General features: G+C 39.3%; 2 protein-coding genes across 2 annotated transcripts; both read right to left on the reverse strand.

Annotated features, from left to right (window-relative positions):
* Positions 1–647: 647 nt before the first annotated feature.
* Positions 648–11,276, reverse strand: LOC146467001 (uncharacterized). Its single transcript, XM_085126666.1, has 4 exons — positions 10,862–11,276; positions 8,507–8,719; positions 2,418–7,373; positions 648–1,829 (listed from the first exon to the last, which is right to left on the reverse strand). Exons 1-4 carry the CDS (start codon positions 10,997–10,999, stop codon positions 1,623–1,625), a joined length of 5,514 nt encoding a protein of 1,837 aa, XP_084982792.1. The 5' UTR covers positions 11,000–11,276; the 3' UTR covers positions 648–1,622.
* Positions 11,277–13,938: 2,662 nt separating this feature from the next.
* LOC146467002 (uncharacterized) lies at positions 13,939–15,874 on the reverse strand. The gene is made up of 3 exons (XM_085126771.1): positions 15,682–15,874; positions 14,954–15,052; positions 13,939–14,149 (listed from the first exon to the last, which is right to left on the reverse strand). The coding sequence occupies exons 1-3, from the start codon at positions 15,778–15,780 to the stop codon at positions 14,021–14,023; spliced, it is 327 nt and encodes a 108-aa protein (XP_084982897.1). The 5' UTR covers positions 15,781–15,874; the 3' UTR covers positions 13,939–14,020.
* Between the last annotated feature and the right edge of the window lie 8,780 nt (positions 15,875–24,654).

Raw genomic sequence — 24,654 nt, forward strand, 5'->3', positions numbered from 1 at the left:
CTTCGATGTGTCGTCTCGATCACCCTCTTACCCAGAGTCTTCGTTCCCCTTGACCAGCGGTCAAGCCTGCGCAGTAAGGAACGAAGACTCGAGGAACGAGATTGCGTCTCGATTTGTGTCTCTGGGTAAAAAAAAATGCTTCTTGCCCAAACAACAACATTCACCACCACAGGATTTACATTAGAAATGGGCTGCTGGGGACCAGTATTGTAGTCATTAGATGGCCTTTTTTTCTTTTTTTCAAAAAGTGACCAAGATATTTTAAACCTCTTCTACAGAAACATAACAATTAACGTTGAATTGGTGGTATAAAATTAATATCTTGAGATGGATGTGAAACTTTTTATAACTTGCTTTGTAACAGATTAAATTTGAAGCGTAGTGCAAAAGATTTCAAATGTATCCAGGTTGGCAGAAATAGGTATTAAATTAATAGGAACATAGTCTTTCTCAGTGAAATTTGTGCAACACGCTTGACGTACTCTTAACTTCTACGCAGCAACGCAACGTCATGTAACGCTTCTCCCCACTGGTGGGGAGAAGCGTGCGTGACGATCCTGATAACGGCTGCGTAGGAGACCACGTTTGACGTGTTCTGCAAATTTTATGCGTCAGTATAATTATACTTGAGAAAATCCAACAACGCTACACTCTAGAATAAACCCTGGGTCCACTTTTTTTTTAACAATATGGTTTACACACATTTATCCAAAACACAACACTTTATTGAGAACTAAAACAATATTAAAATCGTTCTTGAAGGACACGTTGTAAATGGGTAAGTTTGCCACCTTTATCACTTCGTGCGTCTTTCGTGTTCATGTTCACTGTTCCTCTATCTAAGAGCCTGGAATAAACTATTTGAGGATTACCAAGCAAAACGGAGCGTAGCAATTTCGCACAAAAAAGGTACTGTTGCAAATACGTGCTTTTTTCTCCACGTGCGCCTCCAGTTTTCCCTCAGATGCACGAGTTTCTACGCGCGCAAGTAAACCCGCTTCTAAGCAAAAACCCGATGAACTTCTGTTTTTCCATAGCGCCAGGGTTCACCGAAAATGCGCCAGTGAAAAACTACAGAACGATTGGCAACTGATTGCGCTAAGTTAAAAAAAAAAACTTTCCCGCAAAATAAACAGTACAGGCAAAATTTTGCGCTCTACCGTTTGACAAGCCTCCTACGAAGCCGCTCTTTGGGCTCGTCACGTATTCCTTCCCCACGTTATGGGGGAGGGATGCGTGACGAGCCCAAAGAGCGCCTGTATTGAGGCTACCGTTTGACGCACTTACGCAAATTGTATTCGCATGCGTTAATATTGGGCTGTTTTCAAATGAGTGTCGTTGGACCAAAACAAAAGTTATTACTTTGGCCAATCACAACAGACGCAAACAGCGCAATAAGCCAATCAGAGCTCAAAACAAATTCACGTAACCGGCATCAAGAGGGCGCAACGTACCTAGTCACGATTGGTAGATTGGTTTTGCTTCTCATTAGTTAAGAAAGAGGCGCGAGCTTGGCTAATAATCACAAAGCTCAACAAACCCAAACTGATCGAGCAAACGAGAAGTACTTCTGACACTTACTTGAAAACCGCCCTACTTTACTAAATGCTAAAAATTTATGTTTAATTCACTTGCTGCAGTCTGTCGAGAAACTTCGATGCTTCCCAATACGCTGAGCCAAGGTAATTATCAACACTAAATTCAATTTCTTGGAGATTGCTAACAGGAAACCCTGTAAATGTCATTTGGCCGGTTCTTGGAGTAATAGGCGTAGAAAGTAAGTTTCTCTCTGTAGTGTTAACATTCCCGTTGACGTCCAAGTCAGACACCTGTAATAAATAAAGGAACAAAAAAAAAATAGATAAATAAATAAATGCATGAGACATCATATATTTGAACTGCAGAAGAAAGAGATAAAAAGCAATAGAAGTCCTGCGCCGTTGTCGGAGACCACTAATATTAGCGAGCTTTCCACATAGCCAGCATTTCCGGTTAATACTGTTAAAATGCAAATAGACCGCGCGGAACTTTTGGGAATTTTCCAGCACGGGCGGACAGCCTGAGGGGGTACCCCACTTTTCCCGTTCCAATCAGCTACGATCGAATGTCACAAATTTCCTGTTTCTGCGATGTTAGCACCGACAGAAGACATTTTACAAAGATTCCAAAGCATTTTTCAGCAGTCTGTTTAAATTTCTTCTGACAAACAGCTCACTCACTTCCCTTTGCCCGATTAATCGTGTACGTGCAAATTAGCCTGAACTTAAATGTCCCGAATCAGTCTTTGCACTTATTACTGAGCACATCTTTAGCTGAAAAAACTGGCACAACTGTTTTAATATAATGTATATTGGGGAAATGATTCTCGGTTTACGCGCACATAACACCAACGCACACAGAAAAGAGACTATTTCTACCTTCCCATCCACCGTTCCTGCCAATTCTACGTCACCATGTTTGTCCAGTGCCTCCTTCATAGATTCCATCTGCGCCAGCAAAGCCTTTCTCTCGTTCACTAAATCATCTATTGCTTCTGTCTGTGAATTGTTTGTTGCTTGAAGCTCGTTCTCTTTCGATCGCAAGCGCGTTTGCAAGACACGAACTTGTTCCTTTATTCGTTGATTTTCCTCGGCGAATCGCTGCGCTTCCATTGACGAGTTCGGCGATGCACCACCAAAAGAGCCTGGTAACGACTCCAAATTAAGCTGGTTCCCAGACCCACTCTTGATTACTTCATCCACAAAGGACTGGGGCTGGGCATCGGTTTTAGGTGTTGAAGTAAGTGGTGTTTGGCGTTTAAGCCTTTTTACTTCATCTTCCAGTTGATCAACTTGCGACTGCAATCGCTTGCCTTGTTTCAACAAGAACTCGTTCTCTTCTCTAAGTTTTGAGTTCTCTTGTTCTAGTTTTACGTGGTTCTCCTTTAACTCTTGCAGTTCAGTTTCTAACAATTTATCCGATAAGCTATCTTTCTCTTGACTCTCGTCATCTTGTTTTTCTCTTTCGCTCAGAGCCTCTTTCAGGAATCGATTTTCTATCACAAGATTTTCCTTGTCTTGTACCAGTTTTTCATTTTCCTTTTGAATTCCAGGCACATCCAACCCTTCTACGTGGCCGGACTTTCTCAAACTCTCCGTCTCTAAGTAAAGCACTTGGTTTTGCTTCCTCAACACTTCATTCGCTCTCTTCAGAGCTTGAGTTTCAGTTTTCTTTTTGTACATGTCACGTTGTAGAATCTCCAATTCGTCCTCTAGTCGAAGTTGCTCCCTCATGGAAGAAGAAAGCTGTTCTTTAGTTTGATTTAAATCTTCAGGTTCTAGGAGACTTGTCTGCAATCCCATTTCGAATCTTGGTGTGAGAAGGATTTCGTCATATTTCTCTTTTTCTTCCTTGCGTTTCTGCTTCAGAGCCAAAAATCTCTCCTTTAATTTGTTGTACTTTTCCTGCATCTTGTTCAGCTCATCCTTGCATGTTTCAATTTCGTCAGTCAATTTTCCTTTATCCATCTCCGACTCTGTCAAAGACCTGCTAAGTTTTTCCACCTCCTCGTGTTCCTCAAACTGCACTTTCTCGCTCTGCGAGATATAGCTAGCGAACTTCTCTTTTTCTTTAATTAGCTCTCCTCTAAGCTCGTTATTTTTGCTTTTGAGTTCAGTAATTAGTCTCTCTGAGTTAATTTTATCTTGCTCCGCTTGATGCATCTGCGTCAAATGTTTTTCCGTCTCTAGTAACACTCTTTCTCGACCCTTTTGCTCAGTGTCAAGCACGGCAAACAACTTTGTCATCTCCTCCGTCTTTCGTTCCACTTCCTCTTCCAAAGCCTTTATCTTTTGCGCACTAGCTTCGTCTGCTTTTAACTGCTCAGTGAGGGAATTTTCTTCGTCGCGTTTCCGTGCTTTCTGAAGTTCATCGCGCTCAAATTTAATCCTCGACAGTTCCTCAGATTGTGTTCTGTTTGTTTGCTGTGCGCTTTCTAATTCTGAGTTCAGAGCCGCTATTTCCTTTGTTTTCTTTTTGAGTTCTAACTTTTGCGTTTTCTGAGATTCGCTGATTTTAAGTTGCTCTGCCGTTAGATTGGCTTCATGCGCTATTTGCTGTTGCTGAAAATCTTCAAGCTCTTGCTTAAGCTCTAGTATCTCTTCTTCTCGTGTTGCGTTCAACTTACGAGCCGCGTCTAAATCAGCTTTGAGAGCTTCAACCGCCTTGCCATTTTCTTCACTCGTTTTCAGTTGTTCCGCAGTTCTACTGGCATCGCGCGCAATTTGCTGTCGTTGAAACTCTTCTAGCTCTTTCCTAAGCTCGGTTATTTCCTCTTGTTGTGATTTGTTAAGTGTCTTCGCAGATTCTAAATCCGCTTTAAGAACCTGGATTGTCTTTGAATGAACATCTCTCGCCATAAGGTGTTCTGCAGTAGAATTCGCCTCTTGTTCTTTCTGTTGTAATCGAAGCTCCTCCACCTCACGATTAAGTTCAGTAATTTCCCTCTCCTGCATTTCATTTGTATGCCAAGCTTTCTCCAGCTGCGTTTTAACATCAGCTATCTGCTCCACTTGTTGGCTGTTCGCATGAAGCGCAGTTTCTAAATCCGCCTCAAGAGTCTCAATAGTCTTCGAAAATTCTTCTTTCACAACTTCTTCATTGGACGAAACTTTAGCTCTGCTGTCCATCTCACTTCGATGCAACTGATCTTTCAAGCTCTTTACCTCCTCCTCATGTCTTTCTTGCATCTTAACCAAGCGTTCTTGTGCATTTTTAACGGAGAGTCTCTCCTCTTCAAGGTTTTCTCTCAAAGCTTCAATCTCAAGATTAACAGAGTCCATTCTTCTATTGTTAGACGCAGATTTACTTCTCTCTGTCACAAGCTCTGCTTCTAACTTCTCGATTTTCTCTTCGTAATCTTCCGCAAGTCCCTTCATCTGCTGTTCGTATTCTAACCCCAAGCTCGCTGGATTCGACGCAAAATTTTCATCGATTGCTGCCGCAGAAATCATCGGCTCGACCTCTTGAGAATAACGAAGGTTCTCTATTTCTTCTTTAAGATCCTGTTTTTCGATCTCAGACTGTTTTTGATAATTCTCGAGACTTTCTATCTTCGCCGACATTTTTTCAATCTTGTCTTCGTACTGTGCAATTTTCTTCTGTGTCCCATCCTCACCATCAGTGGCCTTTTCTCGAAGTTCTTGTACCTCTTGCAATAACGCATCCTTTTCTTTCCTAAACTTCTCACAATCGTGTGAAAGTCTTTCAATTTCATTATTAAGTTCTGAAGCGACCTCTTCGGACCTCTTATGATTACCAATGGCTGCTTGTTTTTCCTGCTCTATTTTCTCGAGGTTTTTGGAGAGCTCTTCCGACTTGATTTCATTCTCCCGAGACTGCTTTTCCATTGCGCCGTGCAATTCTTGTTTTTCTGCCTCTAGATTAGTGATCGTCTCGCGCAAAGTTCCACACTTCGCTTCCGCGCTTCTTAACTCTTCGTTGACCCTCTGGAGTTGGGAGCTGTAGTTTGTCACCTCTGAATCTAGCCTATACTTTTCATCGTTTAGCTCTTCAAGTTCTTTTCGTAGATTTTCAACAGTAGCTTTGTACTCTTCTGCCTCAGCGTCAGAATTTGCCTTTTCTTTCATGGCGTCACCAAGCTGGTTTTCAAGGTTAGAGATTACTTGCTTGTGTTTTTCTTGTTCAGCGTCCTCCTCTTGTCCTCTCTTGCTTTGCGCTAATTCCTTTTCAAGCTCCGAAACTTTCTCTTTGTACTCTTCAAGCTCCGCTTCGTTGCTTTGGTTTTCCTCTCTAAGAACCTCCAGCTCATACTCAAGTTCCACAGTCTTTGTTTGCAAATCCATGTCAGCCTCCGTTTTCTCCTCACAGCCTCGCAGCCTTTCCACTTCGCCTTCAAGCTCAGTTACTTTTTGTTTATACGATTCTATATCCTCTCCTAACATCCGAATTTGCTCCTCTTGATTCACTTTCATCATCTCAATCTGCTGTTTCAAATGAGTAGAGGTTTTTCGATTGATCGCGGGCTTCCCATTTTTTTTGGTGGTCTCCAGTTCGCTGGAAAGATCTGTGACCACGAGATCGAATTCTGTTTTTAGACTTTCGTTCTCTGTTTGAAGATTATCCAGGCTCTCGTTGAGTCTCTCTATTTCTCTCTCGTGTGTCCTTTGCATTGTTTTAATCTCCAGTTGAAGTTCTTCAATTGAGCGTTTTTCCCCGTCGAGATCTTTTCCTTCAAGATGGCTTCTCTCTGCTTCTTGCAGGCGTTGTTCATAATCAGAGATAATTTTCTCCGTTTTCATCTGATGTATCTCGTTAAGCTCCTCTCGAAGTTTCTCTTCTTTCTCTTCAAAGTCCCTCTCCTGCTCTGAAATCATGCTTTCTAGCAATTCACGCGAGTCAATAAATTCATTTCGTTCTTTTTGTAGATTTTCCTTCAGGTCTTTCATTTCATTCTCGTATTCTTCTATTTTCTTTTGCATTGCTTCTACATCCACATCTTGTTCTTTATCGCCTTGAGAGGCGCTAGCATTTAACAGCTCTTCTTTGTCTCTCCTAAACGCTTGCTCCATTTGCTCGATGTCTTCCAAATGCTTAGTGTTCATGTCTTCAGCTTGACTTTTGAGCTCTAATATGGTCTTCTCGAGTTGTTCCTTTTCGCTTTCAAACCCACTCTTGGCTTCCTCCAGTTGCGTTTCAAACTCGTTTTTCATGATCATCAAGTCTTGAGCCATTTGAGCGTCACCCTCTTCAAGCTGGCTGTTCAAGCTTGTAACCTGTTCTTGCAAATGGTCAATCAAGTTTTCGTACTCCTCTTTCTGAGGATACTCCGTCGAAGAATTTGCGCTAGTTTCCATTAACTTCGCCTTTTCACTCTTCAGTTGATCTATTTCCGCTTGATGCGCTGTCAACAGCACATTTCTCTCGCGCTCAAATGTACTCTTAAGCTCACTTAAACTCTCTTGAAATTCAAACTCCTGGTTCTCCACCTTTTCTCCCGCCTCAGTAGCCTTAACAATTTGCGTTTGAAGCTTTTCCTTCAACACCGTAATCTCATCTTCGTAATTACTATGCAACGCAGCCATTTGCTCTTTCAGAGCCTCGACTTCAGGTGAAGGGTCACGTGATCCTAAGTCACTGGAGTCATAATCAGATTCCTTTTTTAACTCAGCAGCTCGTTTCCAGCGCTCTTCCCTGAGCTTCAGGTCCTCCATCTCCTTCTTCAGCATTTCTAACTCGATTTCGTGTTCGCTGTTTAGTTCATCGAGTTCGTTTTTGAGAGCTCTGGTTTCGTCTCTGTGACGTCCCTCCATTTCTTGTATGTACCTGTCTTTTTTCTTCAGTGTTTCTTGTAGGGCATCTTGATCCTCGGTTACCTAGCAACGGATTGATAAGGTTTCGGCAATGAACTTCTAAACCGCAAGCTCTATTATATGATAGACATTTTTTTTTCAGCCAGTGACACAGGCAAACTCGGGAAAAGGAAATCCGAGGTTTCCCAACAGGATTTCTTTTCTCCGATTATACCTGTCTCACAGACTGAAAACAAATTCATATATTATTCATTCACCAGGCTTAAAACATTACATCACATTTTTTTCACCTATGAGGTTTGATAACACCAACAACAACATCCAAACAAGTCACTACCAGCTAGAGTATAATTTTTTCATAAATCATTTTCATTTCAATCCTTAGCGTGTGGAACTGAATCGAAATCGTGTGGATGGTGTTGAGACCTTGAAAAGAACTGAACATATCGACTACGCAGGGAACAAAGCCATTTCGATGAGCGAAAGAAGAGAGAATATTTTCCCTTTCGCCACATTTCATCTCGAACACGATTTTTTCTTTCGTTGCAAACAGGAACAGCTGGCTTAAGACCACACAAGCATCCACCGGGGACAGGAAAAATTTCTGCTACGGGCAAAGTTGATTAAAGGTTCACTTGGTTTGCGTGGATTTCCTCTCGGTGAGTAACTCACGTTCTTGTGTGTTTGGCTTGTTTTTTCAATATCAGCCTTCAATGATCGTAAAGAAATAGAGGGAATGCTAGTAGCTTAGTAGATGGTCCAACCTCTAAGAAGAGAGTATTGCTTTCAGCGTTTAGCTACAAAAAAACCCTCTGTGAACGCTTGCTCTGATTGGTTGAAAACCGTGTTTCTATAAATCTTCTCGATCCACCGTGAAATTTTCAGAGGGTTACTTTTTAAAGGAATAGGAAAAACGTTTCTTTGTGTTTTTACAGAATTAAAGTGAAGAAACACTCGGGAGAACTCAAAAAACAGCAGAGGAAACACTCGCCTAATACCCGCCTTTCCACAAAAACAATTCTTCTTCTCCCAAAAATCTACTCCTCCTTGCAAAAAAACGTCTGTGGAAGCATGGAAAATATGCTTTATATTTTGCAATTGAACACTTTCCTTTAGTTACTATGCACTGCATAAATTCATGACCATCGGTAATACCATGTCAGGATCAAAACTACTGTCTCGCTCTTTTGTTGTACCTGTTGCAGGTCAAATGAATTTTTACTCCTCATGATGTCACGCTCTTCCATCAAGCTTTCACATTCCTCCGACTTGCGTGACAGCTTTTCACTGATGTCTCTGAGTGCATCATCCTTCTCTTGCACTTGTTTTTGAAGGTTCAACACCATCTCACTTAGCAGTTTGGTATCCTTTGGGAGGTCTGATGTTGAATTGCTTCTTCGGCCATTTGCCTGTCACAAGTGAAAAGAAAAAGAAACCAAAAGGGTTAGTTCAACTTGTCACATTAATTTGCATGACACATAACAAAATAAACCATTGCATTCAGATGAATATTTACTGTACTGCGGTTCTGAGATAATAATAATAATAATAATAATAATAATAATAATAATAATAATAATAATAATAATAATAAATGATCAAAGCAAAGAAGTTAAAACTACAAAAATTCTTACTGATAGGGTTAATTAAAAAATCTGCAATATTCGGTGCATTTTTGGTCTCTCTCTCTAATTCATTCCAGTCTTGTAGAGAGTGATGGCAAACTCTCTGCTTTCCCCAATTTCTGGTAACACGGGGTAGTCTGAGCATGTCTTTGTTCCTTGTATTATAATTATGGACCATTTGACATGTATGTTGATGGGGAGTGGGGTTGGGTATATTATTATACTACAGAAACTTCTGGTAAAGCTATTTCACTATATAATAGGCACAACATAACAAAGGAAAGGAATATCTTGCTACCAAGGAAAAAAATTTAAACAAGGCAAAAAATAAAAAAGGGAAAAAATCCTCACCCCCCCCCCCCTTCCCCACAATTTGGAGCCCTGCATGACTTCTCAATTCTCTAATCAATATTTCAGTAATTATGAGTTTGCTAAGTTTATCATGCTATACGAGGTAGGTTTTTATTTTAATTTTTGGATGAAACAACACGATGAGACCAGTGAAAGGAATTTTTTTACATAGCGAAGTTATTTATAATAGGCCATTTTACAGTTGTATGCTTAGTGACTTGGCCTTGGATTGGAAGCGAGGCTGGGGTTGACCTTGTTTTGATACAAACCTCACTGCTTTTCATATGTAGATCATACTGTTCTTAATTGCTAACTAGTTGCATTTACATATGAAAAGCAGTGAGGTTTGTATCAAAACAAGGTCACCCCAAGCCTCGCTTCCAATCCAAGGCCAGGTCACTAAACACACAACTGTAAAATGGCCTATTACCAGGATAGTTTTCAGATGTCATGAAAATGAAATGAACGAATTCAAGAGGTTTAAACCAAGGTAAAATCATAAAGTATTAATTTTTGCTACTTTCTAAGATTGTCACGACTGAAAACAATCGTAAAAGTTACATCTGAACAGAAAGAAATGATACTCGGAACAATTGCCCTGCAGATTGGATTACGTGACCGGGAACATTTGTCCTGCAGGTTGGATTGCGTGACCGGAAACATTTCTCCTGCAAGTTGGATTTCGTGACAGAAGTACATCGTTAAATTCGTTAACAAGACAACATTCTTTTAACAAACAACTTTTCTTTATTCGTTTGAAGAAATTAACATCAGGCGGTGCAAAATCACAGCATTTTGGTTAGCTGTTTTCATGAACATGCAGATGTCAAATTTTATTGCGTGACTAATTTGCGGCGCTAGACCTACACAGCAAGTTGACGTTTCACTTTCAGTTTAATAGGAAGAAATTTCTGTATTTGTCAGTCTATCTGCAACCTAAGAAATAAATACTTGACATTTTTCGTATGTAAGCTATGTTTTCATTTTAATATCTTGGAAATCTCGAACGAAAAGGCGAAGTGTACGTAAGTTAAAATCACTTAACAACATACCAAAGGAGCAGTTGGCAAAAATAGAACACTAGTGATTTCAAACTAGAAAGAAATGAAATTCATCTACTTACCAAACAAGTTTTGAAAACATTATTCAGGATTATAACGGAGGGAGAAACGACAGAAAATCAGTTCTTCGGTCACCATGTACACAAGCGATCGGATATGTAACTTACGTTTGAGAGAGTTTATAAACTAGCTGACTTCGATTATCGTAGTACATGTAAACAGCATGCAAGACGACGTTAAGTTTGCTATCAATAAATTGCATTCTAAAGCACGCTTTTTGGGTCATTTCACAGTGGCTACAGTTCAAAAGTTGGGGAAACGAGAACAAATTCGTTATAAATCGCTTTGGTAAGTCAGGTTATCGAGTAAAGGTATTTGCTCTGTTTACAATTCATGCGTTGTCAAGAGAGTGATTTGTTCATTTTACGCCGATTGTAAACTTTGATCTGAATATCATCTTGAGCATTTTGAACGAAACAAGCAAAAAACTGTATCAAATCGATTGTTTACTGACCTTAGAAGACACAGGAATGCCTGAACTCGCTCCGGCTTGCGTCGATCGACCCGTCGCATTCGATTGAGGGGTTCTTTTCATTGGAATGCCCGTTTTACTTCCCGGCACGGGAATCGAAGATCGAGGTTTCCCGAACATCTTGTGATGCTTGCGGTTTTAGCAGTCCTCACTCGACTCACATCGAAACAAATTGATCTACAATCGTCCAAGATCAATAGTACGGCACTACACCACTGTGTTTCAATCGATCTGACTAGGATATCAGCTTTCGGCGCGCGGAAGACGCTGACCTGTTGTCAAGCTGATTTGGACGCCTAATTAGTATTCACACTTGTGATGAACTTGAGAGTCCATTGTTTCATGTGTTTGTTTCATTCAAAATTAAATGTACTTTTATTTTGAATTCGAGAGCGACTGATACGCCTGTAATTTTCTCTTTACGGAACTGACTCACAACAGCTTTTGGGGTTTCTTGGCTTGGAAGGCGATTAGACAAAAAAATAGTCATGGAGTGTACGCGTGGCGGTTGATTCCCGCGCGCGCGCCCACGTGTTTTAATTCTCGCCTCGTGTTTTCCCTTCATAAAGAAGACAGACTGCACATAGTGTTTATGAATTTTCAGTAGCTCTCTGGTAGAAGAATAAGGACATTCAAGTCTACTGTGCAAACGATCTCCCCTATTCGTCTCGTGACTTACTCGCGTGTACTTTCGGACAGGTGATCAACTGCCGTTCGCGGGTGATATTGGCTGTAGCCGTGCTGGAGGTAATGGCCAGATATGTTTTGTGACCATTGCATCTCAAATGGTTTAAGTTTATTCCGAATTTTTCACTTGCAACCAGGCTCAATTTTATGTATATTATATATCTTTTACCTTGTAAGTTTTAACGTCTGTTTCAACGTGTGAATAAAGATGAATGTTTGGTTTATCAACAGAGTTTTAGCTAAAATAACTAACGTTATGGTAAATTGGCCACGTTTCGAGCGTTCAGAGTCGTTCGTCCGAGCCAATCTGCACTCGAATCTCTTTACAGTGGCCAATTTACCGTTAATTATCAACTTTTCTGATAAAGTAAACATTCGTTTCTACTTCCACCAACACAGCACCACAGTTTCTGATCTTTAAAAATTAAACTAACCCCTTTATCTATGTGTGAGTAGATCTAGAGACCTTGGCATTTTAGCGACATTTCAATCATATCCATCTTCAGATCAGCATGGCAAACTCTGTGACCAAACTTCAGACAAAAAACGTACCGTCCCTTCGAGGAGCACATACCTTTAGAATTTTTATAACAGTGTGCCCCACTTCCCGGGATTTAATTCTAACAGGTTAGCAAACGGTGAAACACGTCCTATCAAATCTAACCTGACCTGTGAAACTAAAAATCTAATCTACATGATCCAATGTAACCGCTGTAATTTACAATACATAGGAGAGACTAAACGACGCTTAAAAGACCGCTTTAATGAACACCGCCGCACCATAGATAACCCTAATACTAAATCTAAACCCACCACAGCCGCAGAACACTTCCTCACCGCTCCTAACCACACTGCTAACGACATGCAATTAATCCCCATAGAAAAAGTCTACTCTAACCGAGACTCACTCCGTAAGGCCAGGGAAGCCTTTTTAATCTCAAAAGGCAGAACACTTTTTCCACATGGCCTCAATATTCGCGAAGAAATGTACTAGCGTTTTTTCCTTTTATTCAGTGTTTGTTATTATTATTATTATTATTATTATTATTATTATTATTATTATTATTATTATTATTATTTCATTTGCTTCATATTTTATACTGTCAATCAATTTAGTTTAACTTAGTTCCGCTATTGCGCAAATATTTATCAGCTATATAAGCGTATGTCCCAATGTAAATATCCATTGTACCTGAAGAAGGTTGGTTTGGCCAACCGAAATATAGTAACCTTTAAACCGTATTTCTACGTTGTATCGGTCTCTGCTTCTTGTATCATTAGCAAACGGAACTGACTGAATACGAGACAGAATGGACAAGGGTGTGCAAGGGGGCCCCGGAATATCGGTTACCAGTTAAATTTTCGATCATTTCTTAGCCATCAGTTAGAATTTCAGCCATTTCCCGTGCACTTTCGCTATCAATTCATTTTACGGGCTTCCGCTCTCACAATGCGGCATGTGTTACTTTTAAATCACAGCATTCCTCTCCAGACAGTAATTAAAATTTTATTTAAACCCCGTCTAAGTGTCCGTTTGTCAAAACACCCGAAGAAATTTCACGACAAAATTTCAAGAGGTCACATTCAATGTGAAACGTAAAGTCTTAGAAATGAAGAAGGAATTGTGCAACGGGCTATATCCAATCTTTTTCTGCCTAGAACTTTCTTGATTTGCACTAAAAGTTGTCTGTTGTCCTGTGTCTTTGATTTCACTTCTCCTTCTGCACATAATTTATGTTTGCCTCCGATTTAACAGCCCCTTACTGCCGCCATTTTCGGAAAATTTATTCAGTCCCAGTTCTACACTACGTAGTGAAACTACCCCCATAAGCGATCGTTTCGAGTGCTGCTAAAATACCAGCATTTAATCCAGTCACACAGCTGAGCGTTAATTAAACCTACCTTATGACCTCATAAGGTAAAAACAAAACTGTCTAGGCCCATTCAGTAGGACAAAATCGACAAATTGAAACTCCGTTGCAGGGCTAACTTCCAAATATGGAAATCACCTTACGAGCCCGTTACTGAAAACGATTTCGTTCCCAAGCTAGAACTGGAATTACAGTAACTGACTGGAACTGATTTCAAAATGGCGGTAGAAAGCTAAAGTTTTAAACAGTCAAGAACTGGAGGAAACGGGAAAATATGGGAAAGAAAAGGTGGAAATCAAAGATGAAGGACAGCAGATCATAAGGTAAGATGATAATTTTGTGGTGTCGATAAAAGTCAGTTTTTTGCTCGAGAAAACACTGCTTGAAAAGTCGACCACAATGGTTCCTTGTGATGATGCCTTGAAGTCTAATTGTCCGATAGAGTATGCTGTGGAATGGAGTAACTGGCCCACGATTAGCTATGGAAGCAACTCTCAAAAATGACATTTTCATAATTATTTATTTCAATTTCAGTTGTGAACACAATGATGAGTCGATGATCTCACTATCTAGTGCCATTCTTTCACGGTATATCTCCGGAACCTGGTTCCTCAGTAGGGACAGGCCGGCAGCGGTAGTAGACATCAAGGGAGCCAATCTGATAAACAGGCTGGCAAGACAGGCCGGCTTTGCATCCGCATTCGTGAAGACCCTAAAGATCGTGAAGATAAGAAAGATTACTGTCTAGGAGCTGTGGCGGTGTGCTGGTGTATAGCTGGGTACAGGAAAGAACCCACTCTTTCGTGCAGTTTAATTAATCGGCTTTTGTTGGAGTCGAACAATTCAATACAGGAACGGACTTGAATTTTCGATTAATAACTGAGTTTTAAGATTTGGACTGATAGAACAAAAGTCATTTTAATTTACTTGTTGGCTTTGATTCGTAGCTATACTGATGGTTTTCGAGGTCGTACAGCATTGCTGACTTTAGCCTGTGTCTGTATATACATCGAACTATAAGGACAGCAGTCCTCATTTAACCACTCAACAAAAAAAGGATTACACTCCATTTCTATCGTCTAAAAAGGCTATTTGCTAGAAGTACGACTTTCGCTACAATCTATAAATTTTTTTGCGGTCAACAATTTTTTTCTCGGATGCTTTTGCAGATGCATCTGCAACTGGCCAATAAAGGTGTCTAACCAGCAGTGTTAAGTAGATATTTGTTCACTTTGCTGAACCGGTTATGAGCTTTGTGGAGAAATTTAATTTATGCTTTGTTCTTCATTCCTGGATTTTTTATTCTCAAATGAAACCTAGATTCCTGTCTCCCAAAAACTGCTTTTGCACTGAAGAAAACCAACATGCACAATAACAACAAAAAGAAAAATAACAGAACAAACTCTTGATAAGCCGTTGATCACGACTTAATCGGCCTTTCGAGCAATACTCATGATCATTATTAATAATTTATTAATTACGTAATCTGGTAATCGAAATTTCAGTGATTACTTACAACAAAGTTACAAGACCCGTCCAACTTAATCTTGTCATGGCAGGTTCCAATAAGACTGCAACATCGGTCAGTACCACAGTCCGAGTCTGCATCACAAGACTGTGAAAAGAGAGATAAAGAGAGGTTTGATTGATTCAATAATTTGAATTCCTTGAGTCGTACATGAACAACCGTAGAGTAAACAATTAAAATGAAGGGCATGCACAAGTATTTTCCTGTGGAACTGTTTGTGCTGGACAACTTGGTTCACACTTTTGATTCTAGATCTCTAAAGTGTGACCATTCAAATGAAAGCTACTGTCACTAGCACATTCCTGTAGTGCTGTTTATTACGCTGTTCAAGGTGGTTCTAACTTTTGATTCAGTAAGTGAAACCCTAGAGTGTGACCATTTAAGCTACCGAGCAGTACTTTCCTGTGGTGCCGTTTATTATGCTGTACAAGGTGGCCCCAACTTTTGAGTCTGTGTGTGAAATCCTAAAGTGTGACCATTCATATGAAAGCTACTGAGCAGTACTTTAATTTCTAATTCTGTGTTGGTGTTTATTATGCTTTACACGGTTCTAACTTTTGAGTCTATCGGTGAAATTCTAAGTGTGTCCATTCCTTTGGAAGCGTTGAACAGTACTTTCGAAAACGAAATTTCGGACGTTTTTTTAAAAAAAAAAAACTCAAATCGTAACTTCAATTTATCCAATTTAATTTTAAAACATCGCTTGAATTACTTACGCCCCACAAAAATCGCTTCTCTCTGTTGTTCTCTTCCTCGATTTTGTAACCAAAGGAAATGGCTACCAAGCCGAAAAGAAGAACGGCTAAAACCTTCATTTCTGTTCTTAATTTTTCCTTTCTCGGGCGAAGAACTGGCCAAGTGATTATATAGAATAAAATGGTCTCCAAGTTATACTACGTAGAAAAGTGTGAAACTGCTAAAGATTGTATGCTCAGCAGTTTTCATGTTGACGTTTGTTATAACAAAGGGGATATTTAATTTTTCTTTCTCTTTATTGTTTCGGCTTTGATTTTGTTCAAACGCCCCTTTCCAAACAATCCAGTAAATATTTTTTCTATTGATTTTTCCAGTACACAAGCGTCTAACAATTTTATACTTGCCTTGACATACGGAGAGCTTAACCACTCGTTTCTTTGAATAACAAAAAACTTAAAGGATATATACGCTGGTTTATGTTTGTGAATTACAAAGTAACGTAAAACAATGCTTTCTATTTCTTCATGTCGACTGTACGGTAACAGGCAAAAATGAAACATGTCTTTGAGCGCGAGAACAAACAAAAATACACCGAACAGAAAAGTAAAACATAGTTTTCATTTATTCAGCTTCTAACTGTTTCAATATTTTTCAGTTTCATTCCTTTATACATTGAAAACAATGTGTACCCTGGGATGAAAAGATAACAACAGCAATAAACGACTGTTTATTTGCCTTTATTTTATTTATTTTTTTTCGCCACACTAAAAAAAATTAAAAAAAACGAAGAGAAAACAAAAATCTAAAGAGAAAATGGTGAGGAAGGGTTAGGGGAAACCATAGGGCTTATAAAATAAGGCTTTCTCATTACAGCGCTGTTATACAAATCGAAGAAAGATACAGACAGAATTACAAATGGATAACAGTTGAAACAATCCCACACGAATAGACAGAAAACGATTAAGTGTCCCTGACTGAGAAAGTGGTCCAGATGTTGGAAATAGGGGTCAACCGAATTTGATGAAACTTGCTGCAGAAGTTGGCCTTGGTGAGATATTCCAAACGCCATTTGGGATTTGTTTTCCGACCTTTGGTTTAAAAGTTTCAGGGGGGGTCCCATTTCGGGCCTCCAAATCAGTGAAAATCCTGTTTTTGAGGGGGTATGTTTGTACTAGTATAAAAATAAACACACTAAACATACTGAATATTTTTCTGCATAGTATTTTTCTACTATAAATACCCTTTCAGGTCGTATGTAAGGATTCAGCATTAAGGCATCCGGCTGTGTGGGGCCTGGTGCTAGTTTTGGCCAAATTTTAAAGAGAAAATTACCACCAAAAATTGCCAAAGTTTAGCAGTTGATAATTTTTAACTGCCAACTTAGCTAAAGCGGATTCTTCCGTCAGGAGTTACTCCAATGTAAGTACAACCAAAATCAACTGTGAAAAAATTGGCTCCCTAACTTTAAGGGGCTTTAGCAAAGCATTTTAGAGTCACACCCCCACAAAATTTACATATTACCAAAAGCAATAATTTAACAATCATGGTAGCTTTATTTATATTTTAACATTTCAGTTTGCTTTGTTAATGCTTACTTTACTCTCAAAGTCTGTGATAAGCAATAACTGTGTGATTTAAAACTACCTGGGACCCTTAAATTGCCTTAGAACTGGCAAATAGTACTCACAAAATCAATGTTTGTTCTACTTGAACGGGAATATTCGTACAAAGTAACTGATGGGAACTCAAATAACTAAATAGGCGGCATGATAGTTATACTGACAAGCATAACCTTGCTTGCTTACCTTTATATCACTTTATATTAGTCATGTTTACAGTGGTAAGGCTCCTTGGCTTCGAGAGAAATGTCTCCAAGGTTCTTTTTATGTCAAGAAATAGCCATATTCCTGATAATTGACAGCACCTTACGGCCAATTCATAATGCCCGATAAACAGTTCTTGTTGTATTTGTTTACAGACAAGTCCACAGTCTGATGTATGTACGGAGAGCCACTGAGTTGTTTAGGCAGCTCTTTTCTTTATCGAAGATTTCGATATTCAGCTCGTGATTGTGCGTACGTAATATTATGCACATTTTGTGTGAAAAGGCAGAGATATTCTCTTTGTCGGTACCTGCATCCTTATAGCCATAGCCGATATTTCTACGTCCACATTTTATATTGCTACCGTACAGTAATTGAAATTTCACTGTTTGTTCCGCCATCTTGGATGTAGGCAAAGAAGGACTGGGTCGGTAGTGGTTCCCAGTCTTCCTATCAACTGCTCCTTTGTTTACAAGCACCTGTCGATGTCGGAAACAATAAATCTTGTGGGAAGGAAAGGAAAGGAATGGCGTTTTGTTCATTCGGGGGGCCGGGGGAAGACAATCCATGTGGTGCTATAGAATGGGCAAAACAAGAAAGTTCCATGGTACCATTGCTTAGCTGTAATGAGGATATGAGCTCGTGGCTCAAGGATAAATACAAAGGTTCAGGGCCTTCAGGGAGCAGGGGACGTCCTGCTGACTAGGGTTCGGGAAGTGGCGGTAAGAAATACTTATATTTAACCCTTCATATATTCATATATAAGAAATGTCAGGATGACATTTCTTAATGTACTTTTAATATATGTTCGATTGGACAACTTTCTGCAGTTGGCATGCAGTCACGCGTCATTCGCGTGACCAAATGGTTACAATCACAAATCTTGCCAACTCGGTTTTCTCGCCGCGAAAGTTACATTGTAAAGGCGCGTCACTTTAGAAGGTAGAAGGTTTGTGTATTAATTATGGTAATTGAACTGAGTGGAGTGCAATTTGGTCTGAAATCATACGCGTGATTTCAAGATCGAACGAGCGCGCAGCGCGCGAGTTTGATTTGAAATCACGAGTTGGCAAGATTTGTGATTGCAACCATTTGGTCACGCGAATGACGCGTGACTGCATGCCAACTGCAGAAAGTTGTCCAATCGAACATATATTAAAAGTACATTAAATAATGTCATCCTAACATTTCTTATATATGAATATATGAAGGGTTAAATATATTTCTTACCGCCACTTCCCGAACCCTAGTCAGCAGGACGTCCCCTGCTCCCTGAAGCCCCTGAACCTTTGTATTTATCCTTAAGCCACAAGCTCATATCCGCATTACAGCTAAGCAATGGTACCATGGAACTTTCTTGTTTTGCCCATTCTATAGCACCACATGGATTGTCTTCCCCCGGCCCCCCGATAGAACAAAACGCCATTCCTTTCCTTTCCTTTCCTTCCCACAAGATTTATTGTTTCCGTCACAGTGATTTGGGCATCCCCGCGTTTTGGGTACCCCAGTGCCCAAATCCCTAGTGATATGGGTATCCCCTTCCAATATGGCTGCCGTATTTTTGGTATCCCCCGGTACCCTCCCCCCATGCCCAAAACACTAGTGATTTGGGTATCCCCTAAAAATGCGAGCAGAATTTCGCGGGAAATACGGAAAATTTTCGGAAGATGGATTCCTAAAAATAGAAATGTTTTAGAATATGTCAAAAGCCAGAGCTATTCGTTCACGTTTTTTCACTTTCACTCCCTTCGTACTTCATAAACCTGATTTGTAAAACAGATTTCTCGTTTTCAATGAAACTATTAGCGTGGCTTGTTTACTTTTTCCTTAGGCCGTTTCTACGGTGAGCGGACGACCGAAAACACTACAGCCATATTGGAAGGGGATACCCATATCACTAACTAGGGACTTAGGTATCCCATATATTTCATTCTCCCTAACTACTTTAGAAAACTGATTTGTAAGGCTGATTTATTTTTTGAGTACTCATTGGAACGTTTTCAGTCTATGTAAACTTAGCAGAGTTTTTTCCTGTCGGCCGATTCCACTTCGAAGCTATATTGGAAGGGGATACCCATATAACTAGGGATTTAGGTATCCCAAATATTTCATTCTCCTTTACTTTAGAAAACCGATTTGTAGAGCTGATTTCTTTTCTTGAGTACTCATTGGAACGTTTTCAGTCTACTTAACTTTGCAGATATTTTTTCTGTCGGCCGATTCCACCACGAAGCGATATTGGACGGGGATACCCATATCACTAGAGATTTAGGTATCCCATTCTCATTTGATTTTCTCTGGCCGATTTTTAAAGCTGATTTCTTTTCTTGAGTACTCATGTGAACGTTTTCAGTTTACACAGTCTATGTAACCCTGCAGATTTTTTCCTGTTGGCCGATTCCACTACGAAGCCATATTGGAAGGGGGTACCCATTTCACTAGCTAGGGATTTAGGTATCCCATATACTTCATTCTCAGTTGACTTTAGAAAGCCGATTTTTAAAGCTGATTTCTTTTCTTGAGTAACCCTCCAGATTTTGTTTCCTGTTGGCAGATTCCACCACGAAGCGACTAATATTGGACGGGAAGATCAATAACACTAGGCTGCACTAGGCATTTAGGTCTCCTGATTTTTTTCTTTCAGTTTAATTAATTTTCGTTACTTTATGTTATTTGATTGATAGTCATTTGATTGCTTATATTTACGTATTATTTTCGTTTTTTCTTTCTTTGTACGATCCAGTGGACGGCCTTATCTCATTCTCGTCTTTACCCGTCGTGATTTATATTATTTCGGGCTGGACATCGAATGAGTGAACATCATTCAATGATCAATTCAGAACAGAAAAACTTGACATTCAGGCGACCTTCATATTGCGTGACAGCTGATTAGTGATTAAATTTTTAATCGCCAAACAAAGCAGGCTCTGAAATGCCCAGATTTGTCTACGTTTACCTGCATTGGAAAGATTTGTACCAAACACATGTTTGCATTCAGCGTGTAGTCAGAAAAACAACACAAAGACAAATTGCAGATGAGGGTCAGATGAAACTGTGTTCAGCGACGTCTTGTTTTCATTTCGCGTAAAATAATGTCTAGAATTAAGACAACGAGATAAGGGATCACTTTCAAAAGATACTGTACATGCGGTGGTGCTGCTTGGTGGGAAATCTATTGGCCACCGTAAAGACATTCGAGTGATTACATATGGAGTGTTAGCCTCTCGTCTGATCGACGAAGGGCTATAAAATGCTCGAAACGTCAGCACTCGAATATCTCTTTAGATCTCTTTACGGTGGCCAATTTACATTTAGTCATCGACTCTGTTAATGAACCAAATATTTAGACAACACTTCGTCTTTAAGACTTCGAATGAATCGACTTGCCCTAGTCTGCTGTATTTTACATTGTCAGTGTTTTGTGCATCCCTACCGGGGATACCCATATCACTAGGGATTTGGGCACGGGGGTGCCCAAATCACTGTGACACCGACATCGACAGGTGCTTGTAAACAAAGGAGCAGTTGATAGGAAGACTGGGAACCACTACCGACCCAGTCCTTCTTTGCCAAGATGGCGGAACAAACAGTGAAATTTCATTTACTGTACGGTAGCAATATAAAATGTGGACGTAGAAATATCGGCTATGGCTATAAGGATACAGGTACCGACGAAGAGAATATCTCTGCCTTTTCACACAAAATGTGCATAATATTACTTGCACACAATCACGAGCTGAATATCGAAATCTTCGCTAAACAACCCGGTGGCTTGAGAAAGCATTCTCCGTACATACATCAGACTGTGGACTTGTCTGTAAACAAATACAACAAGAACTGTTTATCGGGCATTATGAATTGGCCGTAAGGTGCTGTCAATTATCAGGAATATGGCTATTTCTTGACATAAAAAGAACCTTGGAGACATTTCTCTCGAAGCCAAGGAGCCTTACCACTGTAAACATGACTAATATAAAGTGATATAAAGGTAAGCAAGCAAGGTTATGCTTGTCAGTATAACTATCATGCCGCCTATTTAGTTATTTGAGTTCCCATCAGTTACTTTGTACGAATATTCCCGTTCAAGTAGAACAAACATTGATTTTGTGAGTACTATTTGCCAGTTCTAAGGCAATTTAAGGGTCCCAGGTAGTTTTAAATCACACAGTTATTGCTTATCACAGACTTTGTGAGTAAAGTAAGCATTAACAAAGCAAACTGAAATGTTAAAATATAAATAAAGCTACCATGATTGTTAAATTATTGCTTTTGGTAATATGTAAATTTTGTGGGGGTGTGACTCTAAAATGCTTTGCTAAAGCCCCTTAAAGTTAGGGAGCCAATTTTTTCACAGTTGATTTTGGTTGTACTTACATTGGAGTAACTCCTGACGGAAGAATCCGCTTTAGCTAAGTTGGCAGTTAAAAATTATCAACTGCTAAACTTTGGCAATTTTTGGTGGTAATTTTCTCTTTAAAATTTGGCCAAAACTAGCACCAGGCCCCACACAGTCGGATGCCTTAATGCCAAATCTTTACATATCAACTAAAAGTATATTTATAGTAGAAAAATACTATGCAGAAAATTTTTTAATATGTTTAATGTGTTTATTTTTATACTAGGACAAACCTGCCCCCTCAAAAGCAGGATTTTTGCTGATTCGAAGGCCCGAAATTGGACCCCCCCTGAAACTTTTAAACCAAAGGTCGGAAAAAAAATTCCAAATGGCGTTTGGAATATCTCACCAAGGCCAACTTCTGCAGCAAGTTTCATCAAATTCGGGTGACCCCTATTTCCAACATCTGGACCACTTTCTCAGTCAGGGACACTTAATGGACAGCTGAAAAGTACATCTTAGGTTTAAAATGATGAAAACAGATTTAGCAGTTGCTATAGATATATTTTAGGGATAGCTTTAAAGGAGGACAGAAATATCGAGTTAAAATATCTTTTTCCGCTAAAGAATTAGAATTGGCCAGCTTGCTCAAAACAATCGGTTGTTTTTCTCAAACAAACTGTGTTTTTCATTTAATTTCCACGAATAGCGAGGGCAAACAGTTGAGCCTAAATTTTAGACATTCAAAATGTCCGTTTATATATTCAGCTGAATTTAGTTACCTATTGTTTATATATATTTTCTTTTCGTTCCTTATGAGTCGACTTTGGGATGAATGCCTTTAGATATGGCCATTAGATCGTTTGTGAAGAATTAAAATTGGCCAGCTTGCTCAAAACAATCGGTTGTTTTTCTCAAACAAACTGTGTTTCTCATTTAATTTCCACGAATAGCGAGGACAAACAGTTGAGCCTAAATTTTAGACATTCAAAATGTCCGTTTATATATTCAGCTGAATTTAGTTACCTATTGTTTATATATATTTTCTTTTCGTTCATTATGAGTCCACTTTGGGATGAATGCCTTTAGATATGGCCATTAGATCGTTTGTGATTTTGCGGTTGTCACTTCAACCGTTCTCACGCTATGTGAGGGAAAGCTTTGACACTGAATCATGGTTAAGGGAGCTTTCGGTCGACAGCTATTTACCGTGCATCGTAAAACGTACAACGAACCAATCAGAACTCGTTTGAAAACGAATTGTGTACAAAAGCGCAGGAAATATCACGTGATCTAAATCAAAGCCAATCAACTGATTCAGCCACAGTAAAAATATTTCATTTTCAATGGTTAGAATATAATGCCAAACTACCTTAAATGTATCAGTATATCGTATAAACAGTCTTTACAGACGCCAAGGGAGAGCTAACCAATTCTTGACAGTCCAAGACATAACAGGCAAAATTTCTTCATCGATCGGCTTGTTAAAGTACTATCGGACGCGTAAGAAATGAATAAATTTATTTTCATGATCGTCCACTTGCGTTTGGTTTTAATGTAGCTAGTGGCTCTATACCCGAACTGAACTGGAGTTTTTTAAAAATGTTTATAGTTTTATCAGGTTGTGGAGGAGCGGTAGGAGTGTCATGAGCGATCGTCAAATCTGAAGGTCGATTGCCACTGTGTCGTTTACTTGGTCTAGAAACTTTGCTCCAAATTGTAGTCTCTTCATCCAGGTATATAAATAGGTACCGGCGACATGCTACTGGGGAGTACTCTTGCGATTGAATAGCAGGGTTAAACCCAGGAAAGTAACAATACTTTTTTTTGATATTACTTTTTTTTTTGATAATACTTTTTTTTTTAGATATTTGCGGGTAGGTATATAAACACCTTGTAACTGTCTATTTTTTAATAAAGTGTTGTTGTTGTTGTTGTTGTTGTTGTTGTTTGTATGAATAAAATTTAAAATACAATATGAAGCACATTACATTATGAATTTACAATACATGTTACAAACTAAAATAAAATACCGAAAAATACATATATGTTGTAGGTTAAAATGAATCCCAGGTTAAAATGATTTCAACCTAGGTTGATTTGTATTTCCTTCGTTTCATATGTAAATTACCCAATCTTAACAAAGGAAAATACAAATATATCAACCTAGGTTGAAATCATTTTAACCTACAACATATATATGTTTATATTCGGAAGTCTTTAGGAGAGGAGCAATACTTCGAGTTGATTCATACTATTTAAACCAGGTTGAACTCCTTTTTTTGATCCCCAGTATAAATTTAGGATTTCTAGTGCTCACATTCATTCGAACAAAAATTATGCGTCATGGAAACAGTTACACGATTTTGTTTTCGTAAGCGCGATGAATGTTTTAAGCGCTGAGTATTTCGACATGTTTCCTCCGTTTCTGCAACTCGTGTTGCAACAACACGATTACAGGTTTCAGCCGTGTTGTGAGGCAAGTTAGGCAAAACATGGCTTGATTTCATCCTTTTTTGCTTAAAATTAAAAGATTCAACGCAACACAACAACCTGCTAAATTTCCGAACAATTTTCCTAACAGATTTATAATTTCCTTGTCTAAATTTACTTTTCATATGAAATTAAGTTACGTTTTTCGGATGTAGTCACCCTCGTGACTCTCCGCACCTCCCAGAATTCCAAACGTGCGTTATTAACCCTATCTAGACCGGGTGTTTTCGTCACAAGTGGCCGGGGAGTGGGAATTCCGTGGGATTCCGCCCCCACCATAGCTCCAATAGTGTTAAGGAGAGGAGATTAAAACATGATGGTGAATGATACGACCCGAGATG

This window comes from Pavona decussata, unplaced genomic scaffold, assembly GCF_977016875.1.
Source record: "Pavona decussata unplaced genomic scaffold, jaPavDecu1.1 SCAFFOLD_140, whole genome shotgun sequence".
In the NCBI taxonomy this organism is placed as follows: domain Eukaryota; kingdom Metazoa; phylum Cnidaria; class Anthozoa; order Scleractinia; family Agariciidae; genus Pavona; species Pavona decussata.